The 25,076-nt window shown below is 34.3% G+C and overlaps 1 protein-coding gene across 6 annotated transcripts in view; it reads right to left on the minus strand.

Moving 5' to 3' along the window:
* Positions 1–25,076, minus strand: part of LOC106459482 (ubiquitin carboxyl-terminal hydrolase 36-like) — a 107,534-nt gene that overhangs the window by 31,676 nt on the left and 50,782 nt on the right. For all 6 annotated transcript variants that reach the window (XM_022385981.1, XM_013919106.2, XM_022385979.1 and 3 more), the window contains 4 exons: positions 15,156–15,236; positions 14,333–14,396; positions 8,382–10,427; positions 4,746–4,852 (listed from right to left, as the gene is read on the minus strand). In XM_022385981.1, coding sequence (XP_022241689.1) covers positions 4,746–4,852; positions 8,382–10,427; positions 14,333–14,396; positions 15,156–15,236 — 2,298 coding nt within the window. The remainder of the gene's footprint in view (positions 1–4,745; positions 4,853–8,381; positions 10,428–14,332; positions 14,397–15,155; positions 15,237–25,076) is intronic.

Below are 25,076 nucleotides of genomic sequence, written 5' to 3' on the forward strand. Positions count from 1 at the left end.
ACCCTAGCTCCACTAGTAGAATCTGGAGGGAGGGGGGTAATGCACGTTCGGAAGTCCTGAGGAACAGTATTTTGGAAATAGTGCAATAAGTGAACCAAATTATCTAAATTTTTAAAAGCAAACTGACCCTGATTTATTCAAACCAAAGATCAGCAGGGTCAGGCAGGATCCCCTTTAGCTTTACTCATGATCGTCCATTAGTGGCAATCCAGCATAGTATGGTAATACCGCCTAGGGAGCTCCTAAGTGGTGTTATGGAACACCTCATTTCTACAAAGCCTGTTGCAGCTTTTAGTAATTATAGAGAAATAGTGGTTGCTAGTGTGTAATTGTTTTGATAAAAGCAGACCTGTCTGGGCAACACTTGCCACAGAGTGGGATCCTGTGAAAACAAGGTAAGGGACCTTGAAAGGTAGAAATAAATATACTCACACCTCTGTATAATCTAGCAGAAATGATTAAGATTGCTACAGGAGTAGGCAAAAATCCTCCAATGAAGGTACTGCCAGATCAGGCAAGCATTGTGAGATAAAGGTATTAGGGGAGGTCCACATACCAGTCTGCACAATGACCTCCAGCAGGCAATTCAACCAGGCTGCTAAAGAGATGTGACTCACAGAAGATACCTCACCTTCAAAAAGAGCCCCAGATAAAAAGTGTTGTCTAGTACCTCTAAAAATATAAATGCAGGCAACAAAAACCTTCAAGACCCTCACTGAACATGACAAAGATCAAAATTTCATTGGACATAGAGAGAAAGAGTGAGTAGATGAATTGGAAAAAAAAAGACTGAACCCATTTCCCGTCAGACAGAGTGCTGGGTAAAAAGAACTGGTCTGAGAATGCGGAGAGAATGAGAAAATGGTCTGTGAGCAAACAATGCAAATCACTTCAACCAGTGATGTTCATAGGTCAGCAGCCACAAAAAATAAACCTGCAGGTAAAGGGGATACATGGATTATAAGAGTCAGGTCACAAACAGGTGTAGAGAAAGAACACATAACCGTAGGCTACCTGGTAGGTAACTGGAATGATAATTTGGGACCAGTTACCCAAAATGATGTAAGGACTCTAGATAATACCAGGGATTAAAAAAAATATGTAGTCGTGATAACTGAATGATAGTTGATAAAGCTGGCATAAATAGTGGCAATTGTGGAAGAAACAAAAACTTCTGCCAAAGAGCCAAATAAAAAAAACGAGCTATGGTTGACACCACACATTGAAAAGGGTTTAACCTCCTCTCAATACAACATTGTTGATATGCATGTCATTACCATTGATAAAGTGTCTTTTGGACTAAGTAGAAACTAAGACAGATACATTTCAACCTTAGAAATTAAACCCCAATGCAGTATGAAAGACAGCATAATCTCTATGCCAGAAGTTTGAGCTTCTGGTTAATCAGGCGTACCATAACAGATCATGTCTGTCTCCACAGCAAGAACCTAAAAATAAGTGGAAGAATTGGACACACCAGAAGGGACTGCAGAAGCAGAAACCTGGGTGTAGCAGTCAATCTGGTGCTATCGACAGGATTTGACAATGGGTTGGAACAAATCATATTTCTTATCCTAGGTAACATATGAAGTGGATAAAAGGTTAAGAGAGGCAATCCTATCCTCTCCAGATGTAAAGCAGCTATTGCCAAAGCCCAAAGATGAGGTACTGGAGACCAAATTGCCAGTAGTTAGGTGATTCAATTAGAGGGCAACCCATCAATTAGAGATGCAATAAAATGGAGCCAATCCAACAGAAACTTGTGACACAACATATATTCTGTCATGAGAATCAGTGTGGATTGAGACAATGGACCTGCTACCACAGACATCACCCATGGAACATGGGAAGCTAGAAGGATGATAAGATAAAACTAGTCCCGAAAAAGGAGGTCCAAATTTCGAAAATAAGGAGCCCTAGACCACATGCCTCTTTGATGAGAAATATAAGACACCAGAGTGATACCCAACAATTTACCCCTTAAGAAGCCTAGACCATGAGGTGTTGCCAGTTGAAGAGCAAGAAGGATGAAAACATTGTGTAGGGAACCTTCGTCATCCATGCATAGAATCTGGAAACTGACTGTTGGTATATGCACTCCATTCCTGAAGCAAGGTATTTGTGAAGAGAATGAAACTCTGGACAAGGTGGCAGTAGAAGAACCAAAATAGTAGTAGTGTCCCAACTTAAGAACCCCTCGAGATCAAAGAAAAATCCTGACTGAGGAAACTGGGAAAACCAGTAAATAGATGTGTATGATCCTTGATTGCTTAAAGACCAATAAAAGGATCACTTGTGTTCTTGTCCCAGAGGCACAAAGGATTCGAGTGATGTCGACATTCCCAGAAGAGAAAGAACCATCCATACAATGGGAGAAGGAGAAGTAATGGAAAAGCAAGGGAAGGCATGATTCCAGCAAGAAAGAAGCCAGCTACCTTAAAATTGGCTATTAGTTGCTGATTGGAGACAGTAAAGAAAGGTAAACAGCTGTCACTTAAATAACCCAAGAACACGGCAATTATTGCAAGAGATTGGTGTCCAGTCATCGATCTTCCTTGTTTATATCAATGTTTAGATTCTCCCACCACTTTCGGCATTTATGGTGCACAAGGGTCAGGTACTGCAGTTCCAAGTTTTTCCCTTCAGTTTCGCATAGGCTTCACATGGGTTCTGCCATATTGTACAAGTTTGTTTTTTTTCTCATCCCCTTCATTCCATCATACTGTGCACATACACACCATTCCACGAATGACTGGTTACTGCTGGCAACATCTCATTATTTGTTAGACCATCACATCCTCATTCTACTTTGAGATACAACCAGTCAGGCTTCCCTTTTGGGACTGCGACATCTATTCTTGCTCTTATTCAATATGTCATCAGTCTGGGTATTTTTAATTTCATTTCTCAGTCGGGCTTATCTGTCTCCCATCCTACCCAACATTATAGAATAGGATGCCACACTCTTACTCACAGTTCAACATTACAAATATCTACTTCTTTAACCCTTTTGCAATGGTCTCCTGCAATTTGTAGGAGCCTGACTGGGGAAAGAAACTTGTGCAACAATACATAGAGTAACTCTGAGATTTCTTAACGTATCCTCACAAAAAATGAAAAGATTTTGTTAAAGATTATAAGTATCTTGTACACAAAGAATGATATTATTTTAATTTAAGTCTTTGTACTAAAAATATGTTATCTATATATTTGCACTCAGATTCCGAAAAGTTTGAGTGCAAGGTGATTTATGTTTTACGTACAAAAATACTATTCTTCATCTCACAGTTTTTAAGTTATATTTGTATAACATCAAGAACCTCCTAAATGAATATCAAAAGTTTTTTAAGGTAAATGTTTATATTTTATTTTCTCTACATATCTTAACAGTAGCTATTATCATCAACATACAGTGCAATGAAATGTTTAAAATTATGAAATAAAAAATGTACATACTTTATAATATTTTGCAGAATATGGTAAAAAAAAACTTCTTTTGATGATATTTGTAATTTCAGGTATTTTCCTTTTCACACATACTTAATTCTTAATGTTTTATTTTTCTTTCCCATGCTTTACCATTTATTATTCATACCAACAGAAGTCAACGGTGCTCTCGGGGAGTATTACAGTACATTCAACAGAGATGTGCAAGCCTTCGGCAAAATTGTCTTACAATTGCACAAATCATAACCCTTGAGAAATAGGGCAATGTGTGAAGTAAATTTAGGAAATGTTTAAAACTTTCAATTATGCATTTTAAAATATAAATGGTACATAATTAACTAAGATATAAAAGTAAAACCTAAATGCAATTTAACTTTCTCTCTAAATATAACATATTTAGGTAAGAAACAACTGTAAGTGCTATGGTGGAAAAAACAGCCAACAATAATCAGTGCATCGACAACTGAGCATCAATTTCAAAATAACCATTGTTGGATTATAGTGTAAAATGAGCTCTTTCAAATGATTATAAACACATGCATCAAATAAGTACATGTAGCTTGTAAATCCTAAGGCTATGTACAGAAGATGGACATAGTACCTGTTAGGGGTTGGAAAAACGTATCTCTGGTGACAATGGAACTCAGTCAAAAAACTTTGGAACATAAGTGTCAACAGGTCAAGTAAACATACTTATTGTCTATACATATATCTACAGGACTGGGGTTTTCTGCAAAAGGCAAGATATTTCATAGCTTGTGGGTCATGTGACAAGAAAACTGAAGTTTAAGTATTTTTTTAAAGGTTTCTTTTGAAACAAAGGAATTAAAAGTTAGATAACATAAAACTTTGAATTATAACATACATTATAATGTTAATTTCACTAATGTACATTGTTGGTAAAGTTGTTTAATTAAATTTTGAATGAAACTCAGTGACTGGCATAGAAAGGGATTTAGAGGGGTACCCATTGCAGAAGGGTTAAAACACTAAAAGCTTTGCCTTGCATGCTTTTACAACCAGAAAGCCTTGTACTGTAATTCAAGGAGTAAATATGAATGCCATTTTTATTTGTAAATCATTGAACTTCATCAGAGTCACAACAAGAAGATCTGGTCTTTAACTTGTACAGTTATATGTGATGAGGAAATCTAGCAGCATGGCAACTGGATATTGAAATTGTTACCAAAGATCATGAACACAACACACTCATCTTAACATATTATACCCATAGAACATGCACATCTTAAAACAGTTATATATGCACAACATATACATCTTTAAACAATTATACACACCTTTCCCTTCTCACATCTCTCATCATTCTGCAAATCTTGTTGCTTATATCTAGTACTTTCATAAACGATCTGGCCAAGCTGACTCAGGTTTTTCTCCAAACGATTCACTAAGATATAGAGAATCAATCTATTTATTAGCCTTTACACTACTGGTTTGTTACTTAAATCTTATCTTGTGTGAGTAGTTTAACGTAAACAGTAAATAAAACTTCTCAATGTGACAAAAAAAAGCATTACCAAATTAAGTGTTTAATTAATTGCTAATATATATTAATTTCTTTCTTTTTCATAGACCTATATTACTAAACAAAAATTCACATTCTCACTGATGTGAAAAATAAGTGAATGTGCTGGGGTAAACATTAATAAGATGTCTCACTGTCCAGGACAGGTACTAGCACATACAAGCCTGTACAATGGGACATGTGTTCATTTATCTTGATGATACTGTTGCAACATACACTAAAAATTTCAGTCCAAGCAGCTATATTTTACTCTTTTAATGTTATCTTGTTTCATGAGAAAAAATAATTGTTGTCATTGAACTAAATATAATATCACTATGTTTGACTATAAGTATTGTTCATTATGTTTGTTTACCTTATTATCATCACATTGACTAATGTACAGATTTCATAAACATTTATCTAGTGTCATATGAGATTATTTGCCTACAGAGAAGGTAAACAAGCCAGCAGCCCCCACCACCAACTCTTGAGACACTCTTTACCAGTGAGTAGCAGGACTGACCATTTTAGTATAATGCCTCTACAGAAGAAAATTTGCAATAAGAACAAATGTATTACCCTTTGAGATACAAATATAGAGTTTATACATTTGATTATTTGAGGTTATTGTTGTTGTTCTTATATGCTCTACAAAGTGGATTAAGTTATTAGCATGTGAGGATGTTTTACCAGTTAATGGTGATATCTATCAGGTATCTAGTTATGAGGTGTCGACTATGAGGTGGAAAGGGTGACCTTGTTTGTAAATCTTACACAGACCATAGATGTATGTGATAGTACTGTGGTTGTACTGTTAGTTTTTTGATTGTTTCCATTTTAAGTTCTTTTTTGTATTTCTTGAGGTGTTAGGTTAAACTTGATTTTGTAATGGTCATCTCCAACTAGAGTTTAGAGCTTGATGGTATATTCCAGTTTGTTCATGATTATAGTGGTACTACTTTTGCCTGCTGTCAGAATTATTACTGTGTTGTATCTACGTTCGTGAAGGCAATTTTTCTGTTAAAATTGCATTACAGTGGAGATTACAATCTATGGTTTTTTGTGTTGTTGTTATTATTTTATTTATGAATTACAAAATCTACACAAAGCTGTAAAATTCATGAACCACCTTATTAGATAGCATTCAATGATACAATTCATCATAGAAATAGAAGATAACAAATTCCTATTTATAGATGTAATAGCTAGCAACACACGTAACTCATATACTATACAGGAAAACCACAGGTACTGGTGATACCCTGATCAAACTAATCCAACACTGTAAAGATGGACTTCAAAAACTGTCTACACTTCAGAATGAATAAGACTTGTAATAAAGAAAAACACAAAACTATAATCCTGCTTAACAGTAGATATCCACATTTGATAAAGAACATAAACATGAAGATTAGGCAGGAAGAAAACTGAAGATAAAGTTATATTTCCTTATGTTATATCTCTAAAAATATACAGGGGATATACAAAGAGCATAATGTTAGAACATTATTCAGAAGACACACCACAATTAGTATATATCAAACCACATAAACACCACATACAACATCCCTTGTGAATGTTGGCTCCAACCCATTGAAGACCAAAAAAAAAGTAATAATTCAGAGCATTATAGACACATAAAAGTATGTAATACCAATGTGCTGAAATAACACAATAACACGTAAAAGAACAAGACCATGCAGAAAAACTGAATGATTCTAAAAGAAAGGGATATGAACCCTTATACAAAAAAAATATTAAAGAGGATTCCTAAATTTGCCTAAGTGAAAACACACAACTAACCTAGCAAAGAAGTATGCTAAACCCGGATACCCCTTTTCAAACCAATCAAATAGTTTGTTGTTTAACTCTCTCTACATGGGCTTGATTGAATTGTCTGACCGCATGACCATTTTGTACTCTTTTAAAGTTATTATACTTCTGATACTACTAACTTTTAAAATAGTAAGTGAATCTTCACAAAATTTGTCAGACTTTCAATAAACATTACAAGTATTTCACATACAAAAAATCAGATCATTTAGTGAAGTATTTATAATAAACTAGAAAACATTTGACTGTGAATATATCAAGTCCTTTTTTTTTACTAGTCCAAGTGCAAAGTGATTTTCATGTTAAAATTAAAAATACTTTTATTCATCTGCATGATTTATAAAACCTCCTACATGTATTTCAAACATTTGTTTTCAGTAAAACTTTATATTTTATCTTATATTTTCTGTACCCTAACTCTATACAAGGTTGGTCAATTTGACTAATCTGATAACCATGAAACAAAATCAAAATAAATCTAAATTATCCTTTTTTCTTTCTAGAATGGATTTAAATTGTAACCTGAAACCACATTTGTTTATCCTAAGTAGCTATAAACTCATAACAGTATACATCTATTTATACTTAAATTTTATTGTCTTATTGCCCTTTGAACTGTGTCTAACTACTGTTTGTGTCATTATAAGTTGTAAATCACTTGGGGAATGTGGAGCTCACGTTACGCTAATGAACTACATTACCCACAAGCTACTCCGAGCTACTCAAGTGTATGTCTGGTGAAAGTTTTTTATATTATTATTATTTATTTTATCTACTCTAACCTTAACTAACCTAAAGAGATTCATATTTTTACATTTTAGTTATTTTACTATTAACAAATAAAGAATACACATGAAAAACAAGAAATAAAGTATTTACCTGGACCTTTTTTTTGCCATTGACTGTCGATGACAATTAACCCTACTTTTTTATACTAATGGTAGTAGTGCACTAAATAACTTTTATTTAATTAAATAATGCACCAAAGAACAAAGACTAATAACATGCAAAAAGTGGACAATGTCCCAGTACTATCACAATTTTCCTGGCTTTCTAATTATGCAACAAGAGCTGTTACAAATTCATCCAAGCTAGTTGATATCTTTCTCGTGGGAACAAAGTTTGTACTAAAAGAGAAATTTAAAATTCTCTGTTCAGAAAATAAAGTTATACAATACATCATTTGATAGATGAAAACCTTGGCTTTCTATTGGTTATAGAATTAAATGTAAGAGAGAGCTGTTAACAAATCCTGAAAGAGGGGATGTGACAGGTGAGTTTGGCAAGAGGGGTCTGATTTTCTATTTGATGGCGCTGTAATCAAACAAGATTGGAGTCTATAAAAATTATGCTTTGCCTGAGTGATGACTATTTTATAATGAGTAATTTAAGTGAATGGTGTACTTATTGAAGAGGTGGTGAATACATTAGAGAAGAGGGAATGCCTAGAGAAAAAATATCACATTTTTCACTTTATCAAATTAATTACTTTCATGAATTTAACACCTCAGAACTTGAGAATAATTAAATCTAACATTCTATTAATTTTTGAATTTAATGTCATTTTTATACTTACCATTCTGGTTATTAGACTGTATGGTTTCTTTCTTTTCTTTTTCTAAAGTTTCTTTAGTTTCATCAATACACTGTTCCTCATAACTATCACCTGTTTTAATGTCACTAGATTTTATTCTAAACTGCTTAACTTTTCCTTGTTTATTACTAAATCTTTCATCAATTCCGTTGCCACTACTAGCAGTGGTAACAGAATCTTCCTTTGATTGTTTCCTCCTGATGTTGCTGTGACTTCTTTCACTGCCCTCACTGTCATAAGTGTGTACTTTAGCTTCTATTTTATTACTTTGGTGTTTTTCAGATGGTTTATTATTGGTATTACTTTCATTGTCACTAGAATCTACTCTAGACTGACTCTTCTTGTAACCACTTTCACTTTTATCAACTGTTTCAATTCTAGTTCTATTATTACTCTCACTAGAGTTTGTTTGAGACTGGTTTCTCCCATTACGTCTTTCAGTTGTTTTAATACAAGCTGTAGTGTCACTTGTACTACTGTCTTGTTTCAGGTACTCTTTATGCATATTACAATAATTCTGTTGGTTTTTGCTCAAACAGGTATAATACATTCTGTATTCTGTATCAGTCTTTTCTTGACTATGGTTAGATTCAGTGCATTCATGATTGTAGATGCTTGATTGTTTTAGGAAGTTCTGATTACTGTTTAGTTTCATATGTCTTTCAGATGTTTCAGTTAATGGAAATTGACTCAATTTACTTTCACTTTGCAAATTTCTGTCATTTTGAGAAAGATCAACATTGCTAAATATTTTGACTTTTTGCTCTCTATGCAAACAGGTGAAGTTGTTATCCTCACTACTTTGTTCACTCTGTTCAGTGAAAATGTGGTAGCTTATTTTATTTGTTTGTTTTCTGTCAACATCCTGCTGATACCCATGTATATCTTCTGAATCTAAGCAGCACTTGTTCTTATGCTTCTTATGCAATAAGTGAGTATCTTCTTTACTACATGTTGGAAAGTCATTCTCACAATGTTTACTAATGTAACTATGATAAAGCTCACATTTGCCTTTAGATTCAGATTTTCTTTTACATACACTTTCAAATTCCCCAATTTTGTCTTTCTCTTTATCCTGTTGTTTGTCGTTCAAATCTTGAGTAAGTAGCCTCAAACACAGTTCTTTACTTTTTTCATTGTTGTGTTGAGCCAGGGTTTTCACATCCTTTATGGAGATGGGATAATTTGATTCAGCTGTTTGGTGGTGGAAATTCACATTGGCCTTATTTTCATTTGGCAAGTCACTAATGGAGAACTGACCACTGTCAAGTTTTCCTTTTTCTGACACACAGTTATTAGCACTTGGTTTGTCAGCTAAAGTTTCCAATTCATTTAGGGTATCTTTCCAAACCGTGACTACTCTATTTCCTTTTGATCTGTGTAAAAAATCCTGCTGATTTGTAACATCCCAGTTTGTGGTTGAACCAGAGGTCAATGGTGGTGAATAGAGGCCACCATTTGATACGTGCAATAATGATGTAGCTTTCACCCCAATGGAAGACTCTGTATGTAGATAATCTGGCTTATGTGTCAAAATCTCTGACTCAAAGTTATTTTTATTAAAGTTTACCCCATCATTATTTCGTTCTTTTTCTATAGGAAGTTTGTCTTCAGGAAGTGTTTGTGTTTTTTCAATACTGGAAATAAATTTGGATGGAAAGTTTGAAGTAATGCTGTGAATTTTTGTTTGTTTATTTCTGTTTTCACAACTTTTCTCATTATCAAAAGACTGAGAAGAGTTTTCAGCATGAGGCACTAATCCAGTCATCTTTTGAGAAATAAGTTTGCTATCTGATGCCCCTGGATTCTTATCCTTTCTGATGTTCAGCTTTTGGCTACCAATTGAATCTTTTTCCCTCTTCTGTTGTGGAGTTAAAGGCAGTGGTTCTTTGGTATAGGTTGTTCCATTTGTAATATCATTCACAGAAGCAGTTGATGAAGTATTGCTCAGAGTGGGTCCACTAAGCTGTTTCACAAATCGGGATGATTTTGATGAACAGTTACTAGGTGACTGGTGAGTGTACTTATCTGTATGTAAGAAAATATCAGTCATAGTGATGAAATAAAAGAACAAAAGATTTATTGTACACAAATAAAAGTTTAAACTGACTCTAGTACTGCTACACATTTTATTCTCTGTCTTTTATAACGTAAAACAACCATGAGGTGCTTCATCCTCACAGCTCTAAACGATGTTTGATAGTACCATTTTTAATTGCAAATTTTTAAAAATTCTGCCTTTACACATAAAACTCTTCTATTTAAAATATATGTATTTGAATAATATTACATTGTGGTTTCCTATTTAAAGTAATTTACATTTGAAACCAGCAAGTAAAATTTATTGTTCAGAAATTTAATAAATTAGTTAGAGTTACTTTAATGACATACACACAAATTTAGACTTTGGTTTTATACTTCATAAAAGTAATCTACACTACATGAAACAATAAGTTAAATTTTGAAATTAGCCATTACACTTTACAAATGCAAAATGTTCCAAACTACAAGCTCAGGCAGCTTACTTATAAACTCAGGAACTGATTTCTTATAAATTACGATTACAACTTAAGCACATTTATTATAGTGTAAAGGTTTCTAATAATATTAGAAAACATTAGCATCAAACTTTTAAAATGCAATGAGAAAGAGATGTACAGCATTGAGGAAAAGGTAAGGGCACATTTCCAGAAGTTTTAAGAAAATGTAAGCATAATTCACTTTTGTATTATCAAGTCTTCAACATTAAGATTAAAAAGTGATTAATAGAAATACACATCATTATGAACTGGTCAAATGTTTCAAAATGTATTTATTTTATCATCAGAAATATTCCATAATCATAAAAAACAAACAATTTGTTGAGTATCTTCAGTCATTAATATAAAATTTCCTTCATTGTTTAGAAGTAAATAATGATTTAATGCATGAATAAGAACATTTAACTATTAAATGGGCTTCAAACATAATATGAATATCCCTTACAGAATGGGGAACACATATAATTTTGTATACTTCTTTAATATTTTTTTACTTTTCCACTTTACCTCAAAATTGCTAAATATTTTTTAAAAAGTTTTAAAATCTTCAGTAAATAATCTGGAAAATGCATAAAGTATAAAACTTTCAATACTTTGTGAACATAATACAATAAGAAATCATGTATTTTAGGTGAAAGTTCAGAAAAACAAACTCTACACTTCAGATAAATATAAAAGAATATATTTTTATTTCAACCAACCTTTACCCTTTGCAGCTTCATCATGGTTAATATACACAACTATCTGATAGTATAATATTCGTTAAATTATAAATTATTGAAACAATAATAATATTTTATACATTGTTAGACACACGTTATGACAGCCTCGAGAAATAGAACATTACAAGCAGTTTCATAAGTTAACAAATATTTTACTATCATACAGTTGTGTATGTTAACCCTGATGAAGCCACAAAGGTAAAACATTCTGTTTGTGTAAAAAAACAACACATTTGAACTAAAGAGGTTTAGTCACATTTTCAAAATTCATAATAATAAATAGTAATGCAATATCATTATTAATATAAAAATCAACATTAACTCTTGCATGACATACATCATCTACATTAAAGCTTACTCATATTGCATTATAAATATATAACATGAGAGTGTTTTATCACAAAAGATTGGGTAGAATACTTGGTTTGAAATGTAAAATATCATATTCATTATTTGTAACAATGGCTCCTACAACAGCCAAGTAATCTGAAGAGTCACTTATGTTTTTATTTATCCTTGTAATGTATAAAGTTCCAATATGAAAGACAAATATTAAATTAATTTGGTTTCAGATATTTGTGCAAAGCTACTCAAAGGGTATTAACTGGTATGACTAGAGGAAAGGTAGCTAGTCAACATCACCAACTGTCAATTACTGGGCTTCACTTGTCTGACTAAATAGTGGGATTTGGCCATCACCCTTATAAAATATCCACCGCCCCAAACGTTGGAGGATAAATTATTTTGTTTGGTGGTAACAGAACACAAACAATAGACCTAAAGATCTATAACTCTATTGCGACAGGCATCCTTTGCTCCGCATGTCATGAAGTTTTAGTGACTTACATTCAACATTTTATTAATCTAGTTTTAATTTATGTTATTCCAATTAGTATAGCATAAATTATCCTAGCTCATAATCTATATTTTAATAGTATATAAGTTTTAAGTTCTTAATTTTATATGGTAATATTTTAAAAATTCCTGAATTTTCCCGAGTGTGACATATTTTCTCTATGCATCTTCTCTATTTTATCCATCACCCCTCAAATAAGTATGAAATTAATGTAAATTATTCACTATAAAATCATCATTGCTCAGACAAATCATAATTTTTATAGCCTCCAATTTTGTTTTGTTACAGAGCTATCAAATAGAAAATCAGACCCCTGTTGCCACACCCACCTGTCACATCCCTCTTTCGAGATTTGTTAATATTTCTCTCTTACATTTAATTCTATATTATCTATAACCAATAGAAAGTCAAGGTTTTCATCAATCAAATGACATATTGTATAACGTTATTTTCTGAACAGAGATTTGTCAATTTTGCTGTCGCTGTAAATTTGTCAATTTAGTACAAGCTTTGTTCCCACAGGAATGATAATGACTTGCTTGGATGAATTTGTAACAGCTCTTGTTGCATAGTTAGAAAGCCAGAAAAATTGTGAGAGTTAGGGGAAATTGTGTACTTTTTTCATATTATTAGTCTATGTTCTTTGGTGCATTACTACCATTAGTATAAAAAAGAAGGGTTAAGTGTCATCGACAATTGACAGCAAGATAAAAATAAGATTCAGGTAAGTACTTTATTTCTTGTTTTTTTATGTTTATTCTTTATTTATTATTATCAAAGTAACTAAAATGTAAAAATAGGGATCTCTTTAGGTTAATTACAGTTAGAGTAGGTAAAATAGATAATAATACTATAATAAAAATGTTTCAAGAGGCAGCTCATGGGTAACGTAATTTGATAGTGTTACATGACCTCCACATTCCCCAAGTGATTTATTACTTATAATGGTGCAAATAGTTGTTAGGCACAGTTCAGAGGGCAATAAATCAGTAAAATTTAATTATAAATAGATGTACACTGTTATGAGTTTAAAGCTGCTTAGGATAAACGATTGTAGCTTCATGTTACAATTAGAAGTCATTCTAAAAATAAAAAAAGGGTAACCTAGATTTATTTAGATTTTTTTTTGGTGGTTACAAGGTGGGGCAAATTGATGTACATTGTATAAAGTTAGGATAGAGAAAATAACAGATAAAATATAAAGTTTTAGTGAAAACAAACATTTGAAATGTATTTAGGAGGTTTTAGAGAATACAGAAATCAAATTTGAGATATTTGAGATGGAGAAAAGTATTTTTAATCTGAACATGAAAATCACTTTGTACATAGACTATTCAAAACAAATACTCGATATATTCATGGACAAATCTTTAATAAAAATACTTCATTAGAAAAACTGATTTTTTGTTGACAAATTAATTGTAATATGTAATAAAAGTCTGCCAAATTTTGTGAAGATACACACACTGTATTAAAAGTTATAGTATTACAACAATATTAGTATAAATGGGACCAACCTATATTGAGAGAGCTAATTCTCAAACTAACCACTGGACTATACTTGGCCTGACAGACACTAAGTTCATTATTCATAACACAACATATTAACTGCACGATAAACTTAATGTTTTTCTTAATTTGTTAATATATTTCAGTTTAAGTATTCATACATATTAAAAAAAGGTTTATTTCTTTTTCTTAGATAAGTTTTAATTATTGTTATAAAAAAATTAGAAAACATTGATAAACGAAAACAAAAACTACAAAGATACTATTTTGTTAAGAGTTTGAAAATCTTGAACTTCAAAAACTTACCATGTGTGGAATGCTCGACAGTTGTTAATAAACTGTGATTCAATAAACAAGCTGAGTGTGGCTTCTGGATGAAAAATATTTACTATTACACAACAGAAAAACAAGTGATCATAGTCTTCAAATTTTGATTAGATAGTATAATGAAATGCTCAAAAAGTTTGTCAAACACAGCAGTTAATATAATAACCTATTTCATTCATTCTCTTTTTACCTTAGATAATCTTATTGGTTGTCATGTTCAAAATAAATATTTCTATTAATGTTACATATATAAAAATTATTTTGCATTATTTGATCAGTACATTGATTTGAGATTAACTACATACCAAATAAATTATGACCAAAAACATCATTGATAGCAACAGTACCCAAAAAATCTCATTAAAGTTTTTAAGTTTTCTGGTGTATTGATATCAGACAACAAATGCTTCTAGTCAGTGTGTCATACAAAGTTGTCTTCATTAACTTAGTATTTTTTAAATTATTATGATGTTCTGACATACATAGTTACCTTGCTCTGTTCATAAGTTCTTAATAACTATTTACTTCTTAAAGGATAGCATTAGAGACAGAATATACAACATTTATATAAAATATTTTTCACTGACAGTGTAACTACTACTAATAATACTGCTAAAGATCATATATTAATACCATATGGAATACATGTTTTTAAAATGTGGAAAAAGGTTTTAATTATGTGTGGAATTTGTAGTAAAAAGAGATTAAATAAGTTCTTTAACAAAATGAAAAAATGTATATTGCACCTAACCTAAAAGTTAATTCAAAAGAGTACATATGTTAATATATAAGACATTCATACCTTGATTTCCCTTGATGTTTTTATATAAAACAATACATAGGCCTGTTGATTCAAAACCTGATTCAAACTAACCTGTTGTACCTGGGGAAAATATTTAAAAATTTAATAGCTTCAGTTTTAGAACCAACAATTTATTCAGAAACTAAATGGTTATTCTCAAATAAAATAAATAAAAGTTATATTGTCATTAATAGTTATCGAAGAGCTAAGCTACTACTATTGAAATACTAATAATAAAACACCAAAAATTCTTAGATGTGAGATCTAAGAGGTGGGTTTACTAGAAATTACAGAATAGAATGAGGCCACTGAAACATTTTAAAAAGTATTTTAGAAAGTATAAGTTTCATGTTAGAGATATGAGAGTTTACATTTTCCTATACCAAAAATGTATTTCCAATAATACTTACCTCCACTCTCACTTTAGCTTTATCCTGACAGAAGTTTCTCTTCTCTGCTCATATAAGCATTGGTATGAATTATACCTCACTTTATCACCTATAGCAATTTTAATTTTGTGACTCTCTCCACCTACGTCATTGTGCCCTTTATACTAGACCTGTATATAAGTTCCCCCATTATTACTTGTTATTCACTTTTTCGAGACAGGCAAAATTATCAGATCTGAACACTGGCCATTGTGTGGAGGAAAGGTGGGATAGTATGAGATGAGGTAAATGTTATCGGAAATACATTTTTGGGATAGAAAAAGGTAAAACTTCCAAAACACACCTTCACTCACACTTTAGCTAGAATGCCACACTGATAAGGTGGAGGGGCCAGAGAGGGTAAGATCCACACAAAAAACAGGTGTACAAATTGAGATATAGTATAGCACACTATTGGGATCCTCACTACTTCTGGAACATGTATGCTCTTTGCTCGCATAAAATGAAATATAAAACATGGGGGGTACAGGCCAATTGGACACAGTGTCAAAACCATAACATTGTGAAAAGAAACATGCAATGAGGGGCATCTATTCCAAATTGGATTTCTCCTACAATACCAGACATGACTGAACTGAAAATATTGTAGATGCTCACAAGAGTCGTCCAGACCTAAACCATGCAGATGAGGTCTCATGACTCGTCCTAGGAATTATAGGGCTGTGGACCCAAAGCTAGATCCAAGGTGTAGTGGCTAAGGCATGGGGGTCACAGTGTGATATAATTAAATTATAGTAATATGATATTAAGAGAACCCAACCAGAAAGTTACAAAATGTTGTATGCCAAAGCAACTGAGTTATCAAGAGAAGGCAAAGAACACAAAAGTGGACAAACCCTCACCCCAACCTGAAGAAGCATAAAATGTAACAAACTGAACTTGGAATTACGGGCCAAGGAACTCAACCTGAAAGTTACAGAATATTGCATGTGAGCCACCAGAATTACAAAGAGAAGGTAAGCAACACCCAAGTGGACAAGCTTTCCCCCTAACTTGAAGAAGCACTAAACGCAACAAACTGAACATACAGAATTACAAGGAGTTGAGGACCCTCTTCCATGATCATGAAAAGTAATATAATGACCAAAAAGAATGGACACTCTCAACACAACCGGATAGCAAAGTGTCATCTCTGTACTGGAATTATGAGGAGGCTCCCACATAGGCTGGTCCTACTTCCACCAGAGATCTGCGAAAACCATCCAGGGTTATGGTTGGGAGAGTATCCAGCTTTGCCCTCTTCTCTGTGAGTGGAATAAAGTGCTCAAACAACACTCAGGAGGAATAGACCTCTATACACCACTCCAGTGACTGGAATCTTGGAGTTGTTAGGACTCCCGTGCTCTACTATGGAGAAATGGAGGAAGAATTTGCATTGGGAAGTCCTGAGGAATGATGCTCCTTAGACAATGCAATAGGTGAATGAAGTTCCCTATTTTCAAAAGCAAATCTAGGAATTCAGCAGGAATGGGCAAATCCCTTTATATTTTACTCAGGATAGTCATTGAGTGATGGTACAGTATTGTATGTTATGTCTGGTACTGAATAATTGTGTACCTCCCAGAAAATGCCAAGGTGTTCTTATGGAACATCCCATCTCAACAGAGCTCATTGCTTCCAGGAATTTTATTTATTAGTCTGCTGGTAGGTACTGTGGATTTGGATAAAGCATACCTGATCAGGCAATACTTGCCACTGAGTGGGATCCAAATGATAATGATAAGATGTCCCTGAAAATGAATAGAATAATGCAGAAGAAATGAAGTCACTCACTACTGTCACAATCGAGTCAGGGCATGGAGAATAGCCATGGGATGGGGAGGTTGGTAAAACTCATCAAAGGAGGAAAACACTAAGTCATGTAAATAGTGTGATATGAAGGTGTTAGGTGTGGTCTACATACCAGCCTGTACAATTTCCTTTAGTGGGTGACAAAACCGAGCTGTCAGGGACATGTCGACTTGATAAGATGAGAAGATGTCTATGCTCTCCCAATTAAAGTCCAGAGTAAGCCATATGAACCAACTGAACCAACCTGTAAAAGTGACAGAGGATAAGTCACGTGAGACAGTAGGATCCCAAGGTATAAACAAATGGTGACGTGAGCCTGAAACACTTCAGTGCATGTAACATAACATCAGAGAGCCTGAACAGAATATAAAAGACAATCCAGATGTGGGATAGAGGTCATAAAAATGTGAAATGGAGAGGAGATAAATAGGAAAGAAAGCCTTATCTCATTCTCTAGCTGCTGAAGTTTTGAATAGAAAAGACCTGTCTGGATACAACATAATATAAGTGAATTGGTAGAGTCCCGTGAACATGAAGTACAAACACTCTGAACATCAATGCCCACTAGCCAATAACAGAAGAAAATAAGCCTTAAGTGAAAGGTGATACAGTGAACATGACCCAAAGGTTCAAAAGATGGATAAGATAAGGCATGAGAACCACTGTGATATCCCAATTAGGAACCTGGAAAGGACAACGAGCATGAATAACTGAAAAATATTTCCAAAGTAATGACAAAACTGGGGACTTATACACTTTTCTTCTCTTAGAAAAACAAAAGGTAGCCCATAAAGCAGCCTTATACAGGGCAATAGACAAAGGCACTAAACCTTTGTCAAAATGGAGAGACATGTGGCACAAGAAGGGTTAAACCTATGTCTCAGAGACTACTGATGATAAGTAAACCATTTCCATTGCTAAACTTCCAAAGATGAATGCTGCAAGGACCATGTTAAAAAAGGACACCATCCAAGAAGTCAATCCCAGATGTTGTGTGATGGACCGCATAAAAGCCAGGTTTGAAGTCAAAGAACACTGACTGCCAGATGAAAAATGTCTGACCAAGGCTGATGTAAGAGAGATGGCCAGAGAGGAAGGGGAAAAGGTTGAAATTCCTGAAGATAATGGAGGAGTGGAAACCAAGGTTAATCTGACCAATGTGTTGCCATCAGAAGAATTCAACAGGATGTGGAGCAAGAACCTCGAATAATACACAAATCAGAGGGAATGCATAAAAATGAAGACCCCTCCCAATCCTGTCTGAGAGCACCTATGCCCAAAGCCAGAAGGTGAGGTACAACAGACCAGAAAGATGAGAGCTGAGCATTCCAATGTGTGACAAAAGCCTTGATCTCAGATGTTTTGAGACAAGAACAGATCAGACGAAAATGCTGAGGATAAAGCATCCATTCTGTGGGAAGAGCTCTGTTGGGATAAGATAACTGGTCGGCCACTAAATTCATTATCCTGGAATATGACTAGCAAGGAGAACAATCTGATGTTTGTGTGCCTATAACAGAAGATCCAATGTTTGAAAGCAAAAATATCTGGAGTGAGTGTTCCATTGCTTGCTTTGAAATGTATGAGACAACTGTGGAATTATCTGAGTAAAGCATTACCACCTTCCCTCCCAACAATTCGAGACCCTCTCATTACAAGCGCCCCAGCCCTGGAGAAAAGCATATGTGTAAAGATGTATCTCTGGATGTGGGGGTGGTAGAGGACACCAACTTTAGTGTTGTCCTTGTCCAACAATTAGCCAAGATCTTGTAAACTGGAATCCGACAGGACTACCTGACAATCCAGTGCATCTGGTCCATTGGTCTTGTAAAGACCACTGAAGGGCCTCCATGTGAGCCCAGCCTAAAGGAATGAGTGATTCCAAGGATGGACACATTCCAAAATGAGATAGATCTGCATGTGCTGGTGGAGAAGGAGACAACTGTATTTGAAGGACTACCCATTCCATGGCCTGAAGGCATAAAGGAGAAGGTTGGGCCTGACTTAATCTAGAACTGAAAAACACACCTACATGGAGGAAATACTGTGTGGGAGTAAAAATACGTTTTTCCTTTTTGATAAGAAACCCAGCTCTCACAGCTTCTGATAACAGAGTTTGAGTGTGAAGTTCTGCCAAATGGCAGGAAGGAGCAACAATAAGCCAGTCTTCCACGTAATGATGAATATGAATGCCCAATGAGTAAGATGATGTGAAAAAAATCTTACTATCCAGCAAAAAATGAAAGGGCCAATGCAAGGCCAAGTGGAAGCACACAAATCTCAAAAAACTGTTCATTGTGCAAGAAATGGAGATACCACCATGAAGACTTCTTGACCGGAATATGAAGGTAGGCATTTGCGACATCGAATTTTGTCCTCTATAGACCGGGTGAAAAGAGCCACTGAAAGGGCAAAAACAAGTCCAATGTAAACCAAGGAGGCTGAAGGAAGTGATTGAGATGAGAAAGGTTGATGACAGATTACCATTCACCCATCTTTTTTGGTACTACAAACAGTTGTGATTAAAAACCCTCAAGAGAGGAGTCAACTCACTATGACTGTTTTGTGCAGAAGATTCTGGATGGCTTGAATTCAATGGCTAGATGAGAGAAGGTCCTTGGGAAGTGGAAAGCCAACCGGTATGAGAGACAATGGAGGAGGAGGAGACATTAACTGAATGACCAATTCTCTCCTGAGAACTTGAATGACCCACTAATATATAGTGAAGGTCTCCCATACTGAAATGAACCCTTTGAGTCAAGACCTTACAGTACCTGTTCCAATAAGGTAGTCACCAATGCCATAGTCTGCACTTCACCCTAGTGGAGGATACCTGCTGGTTAGGTCAGAATCACCCTTATTTTCCAATGGATCATTGCACAAAAGCCAGAGGTTTGGAAACTCGAATGGAAGATGCTGGAAACTCTCCTGTAGAAGACCTTTGGGACAGTTGAGAAGCCAGGGTAGAAAGGGAAGAGTGGAGATGGGTCACATTTAATCAAAATTCCACGGGATTAGGAATACCAGCAAATATAGACTGTCTGAGAAAAGGAGCTTCTCTGAGATCTCTAAGAGCCAATGCAGGAAGGTGAGCTCCCTCTAGCAAGGCATCTCTCCCCAAAAGATCCCAACAACAAATCAACCAAGATACCAAGGAGAGAGCAGAAGCTGATAACCTGACCTGATTATGATCATCCAAAATTTGCAAGAGATCTGTGATAAGCTGTGGACAACAGTTGCAAAGATGATAAAAAATGCAAAACTGTTGTAAGTGACAGATGAATTCTGGAAACTGAGATTGATCAAGGTGAAACGTGGCATCTTGTCCAGAGCCCCAAATAGGAAGAAGAGAATCTAACCTCTGAGAGTCCAAATAAGGGTTCTCCAGGCGATGGAAAGCCAAGGCATGCTGATCGAATAAATGAGAAGGATAAGGCATAGCAGCACCCTCTCTCGAATGATCAGCAAATCTCCTTGCATGCACAGCAATGTCTAGTGAAGGAGGAAGGACCAAATAATCAGATGATTGATTTTCCCCCATAAAGAAGGAAAAGTTTCATAAGCTACAGGAGAAATACTCAAAATGTTGCAAACTTGATGTACTAATTGTAAAAAGGGAGTAGGAGGTGGAATGTCTGTCCAAGGCTCATGATTAGCTGTCTGAGCAAAAGAAGATGCTGGGAATATAGAGTCTAAATTCTCACCCTTGAATCTCCGCAAACTCAGCCTCAGAACCAACAGGAGAAAAAACACCAGACTGCATGTAAGACTCTACTTCTCTGCGTATGAGAAACTGTATGTCCTCTGTGGAAGATGACCCCATCTGCAATGCCTGGGTAACATCAGACTCATAAAGTGGTATGGGAGGAGCATCAGGCAACTCCATGTCTGAGACGTGAACATGTGTATTCACATTCGAAAAATGTCTCGAAATTTTTTTAAAGTAAAAATAAAGAGACTAGAAAATAAACTCAAGACCCACTAGAACAGGTATAAAAGAAAATGTCAAAACATAGTAATAACACTGAAGAGAAACCCACAATAATCACATAAGACCACTGTTGTACTTTCTGCAGTCAAGAAAAAGTGAATGAGAAGTAACAACAGGGAGCTTACGTATGGATTTGGTATAGAGGGTGCATTGATGTAGGTAGAGAGAGAGAGTCACAAGATTAAAATCGCTATGGGTGATATAGTGAGGTATAAGTCTGAAGAAAGTACAATTCATACCAATGTTTAGATGGGCAGAGAAGTGAAACTTCTGTCGGGATAAAGCTGAAGTGTGAGAGAAGGTAAGAGCATTTTGAAACTAAAGAAAGGCATGGCAAAATCTTTAATCAGTTAAACAAACGTTATACCTGAAACTTACAGTAATTTGAAAAAAACTGTGAAGTAACAATATCTTTAATTTTGTATTAATCATAAAATATTCCAGCAGATACAGTAGCCACAAAGCTCCATGTAGCTAGAAATCTCTCAACTTTATAATTGTCCAGCAGTTACAGTAGTCTCAAAGCTCTCCTTATACATGTTAAGATATACCACACTGTTTCTGCATACAGTTTGGACAAAATAGTGGTTTATATGAAGCTTGAAATGTGTCATTCATATAGAAATTTTTAAACAAAAGTCTATGTATTCATGGAGTTCTGTTATATCAAGAAAAAAAAAAAAAGAAGCAAAGAACAATAGTTTCTGGTGTAAAAGATACGGATAAACATTAAAACTTGAGGTAGCTTTAATCAAGTAAAGTAAGTTATAAGATTGTTCCAAATACAGCACAGAGTTACAATCTTTCAGTGGAAAGATTACCTAGATGAGCTTCCTTCAGAAAGTTTCAAAGGAAGCCCATGGGGTGGGACACCACATCTAATCTCAATCAGGGTATATCCTTTGCCTGTGTATGAGAATGAAAGAGGGAAAAAAAATGCCATTATTGTGTTGTAAGAAGGGAAGGAATAGGTATATGGCTGTCTAAGTTCTTGCAAACAAGCTGTCAGACAGTCAATATATGTAGCAAAGTTGAGACTCCTTCAGACCATACTTTATGTGCTCACCTTTTCTATCATCAGACTCGATGGGTTTTGACCAGCTGTGGGAGAAGGGCACTTATGATAAGTATCTATGTACACCTCCTCTATTTTCAGTCTCCATAGGCCCCACACTAGCTGTGGGAGGAGGGCACTGTACAAAAACATGTCTGTATGTATACTTATATAAAACTGTACTCAACTATCAGTTACTATGGGTCCATTCCTGCTGTAGGTGTAGGGTATATGAGTGATACATCACAGGTGTATACATTGTTTTCACCTGAGCTCTACTGTCAGTCTGTATCAGCCCCAGGCTAGCAATGAGAGGATGGCACTGTATTATATATACACCTCCACTTGACCATCAGTGTCTATAATTAAACTCAATCCAGTGAAATAATGAAAACAGTCACAAATCTCAGCAAATTCAAAACACGTCAGTGCACTACATCGTTGAGGAAAAGAACAGAAATTCATGAGCGAGAATGTAGATGGAGTCACTAAACATGGAAGGGTGTTGCACTCCTATTGGTGGAGCATTCTACTGCATGATGATGTCAGACAGTAGCACAAATTAATGTGGTTTCACATAAGATTAGGTGGGATTTTCACAAGGCTGATGGCTTACAAAACTCTTTGGCAGAATGTGTAAACTATTCCCTGTGTGGAGGTGAGTATTCATTTTGGAACTATATGTTGATGTACTTAGAAATAACCTATCCCCTAGCACTGACAGTTATTGTGTTTGCAAGAATGACATTCAAGATCCTGTACTAACCCTTGGTACCACTTATCCATTGCAAATCATACTCAATTTTATAGTTATGGCTACACCCTACTGTCCAACATTGCAATTTCCATAGCCAGAAGCCTCTAGAAAGGGCAATGAGGTCAGTCTTAGGACTATACATCTTAACCAACATTCCACAAACCTTCCTCTGGTCACAGATTGTGATATTAAAGAACATGTTGCTGCATTGAAAGACTTCAGAGGTGTGTGGTCAAATGAGATTGCTGTGATTGTAAATTCTTTGCTCATCTTTGTTAAGAAAATAGCCACTGACACTGAAAATAGCCATAGTTTTAGCTTTGAAGGCTTTGATATGGACTATCCTTGTATATTTTGGGGCTTATTGCTATCCTGTTATTATCCTTATATAAATACACAGTTGTGTAAGATTTTCAACTTTCATAAAATAGTTGTTAAACATGTCACTTTAGGCACTATAGCTTGGATCCATGGTGATAAATCACTGCATTAGTATCAAATTATTCTCATAAGGTGTGACATCGATTTTTGTGTGTCACATGGTATGTTGAATGCAGCACTGGTTCAAATGATATGTTTATGAAGTCAAAATACTATGTCTATAGTTTCATACAAATTAGAAACTCAAATTACAGATACTGACCAAGCTATAATATAAAATAAGAAGGTCTTATCTTTTCTATTTCTTAAGATATTGCTCACATAATAAATCACATACAGTGGCACCCCATTCATCTCTTTCCAATTTTGAAAATGCTCCCTTATATACACTTACTTCTATATATGACATGAATAATCAATCGGAAGCTCAGAATGTACACATATTGGTTTTCTCAGCCTTTTTAACATTCCTTCCACCATTTCTTTCTTTTGAGTCAAAATTTCAATGAGGTAGGTTGTGTCTTTAGTATGCTTAAAATTTCATATTTTTTTAATTCCCAAATACAGCTTAGTTACTAAGCTTGATAAATTATAGTAGAATTCTATGGTAGTAGTGTAGTAATTTATTATTTTTTGGTTATTCAAAAGTATATATAAAACCTAAAAAAAATATTTTGTTTCGTATCCTCCTCGTGCAAAATTTTTAAAGGCTTAGCAACCTACATCAAGCATCAACCGAGTATAAAGGTTGTAACTAGAAGAGATCACTGTTTGCTTTACTTCTTTATTTACTGTTCTATGTATTAGGAAAAATAACTTTCAGAACTTATTTCAAAATAGCAATAATCTATATACATACATAATGTATAATAATTGTATTTGTGACTGTATTTTACAAAACACTAGTCGACTACAACACAGCCAAGACAAGTTACTTTGTACAGACCAAAAGTTACCTTTATGTTATTTCATAGGGTAACATGAGTGCACGTGACCCATGTCACTGTAACTTTTGTATTGCTAGCCAGGCACGAGTGAAAGGTCAATATAATAAAAAAAATAAATATGTATAATGTTATGAGATTTAAGCTATTTTGTCTAAACATTTTTGTTTTCATGTTATAATTTGTATTCATTCTAGAATGAAAGAGGCATAATTTATGTTTATTTCCAAATTTTTTATGGTGGTTGTGAGATCAGTCAAATTTATCGAACCTGTACAGAGATTGATTACTGAAAATAACAGATAAAATATAAAGTTTTTTTCTTAAGAAATGTTTGGTAATTATCCAGACATTATAAATATTTTGCATGTGAAATTTCAAAATTTTCTGATGCATAAAAGTATTTTTAATCTTAAAATGAAAATTCCTTTGCATGATAGATAGGCAAGATGTGAAGAGAAAAAAAATGCATGAGAGAAACATTGCTTTAAAAACCTTAAGACTTAATAAAAAAATTAGATATTCTGCATATGAAAGCATTGTAATGTTTACTC

Source organism: Limulus polyphemus, unplaced genomic scaffold (genome assembly GCF_000517525.1).
Source record: "Limulus polyphemus unplaced genomic scaffold, Limulus_polyphemus-2.1.2 Scaffold615, whole genome shotgun sequence".
Classification (NCBI taxonomy): Eukaryota; Metazoa; Arthropoda; class Merostomata; order Xiphosura; family Limulidae; genus Limulus; species Limulus polyphemus.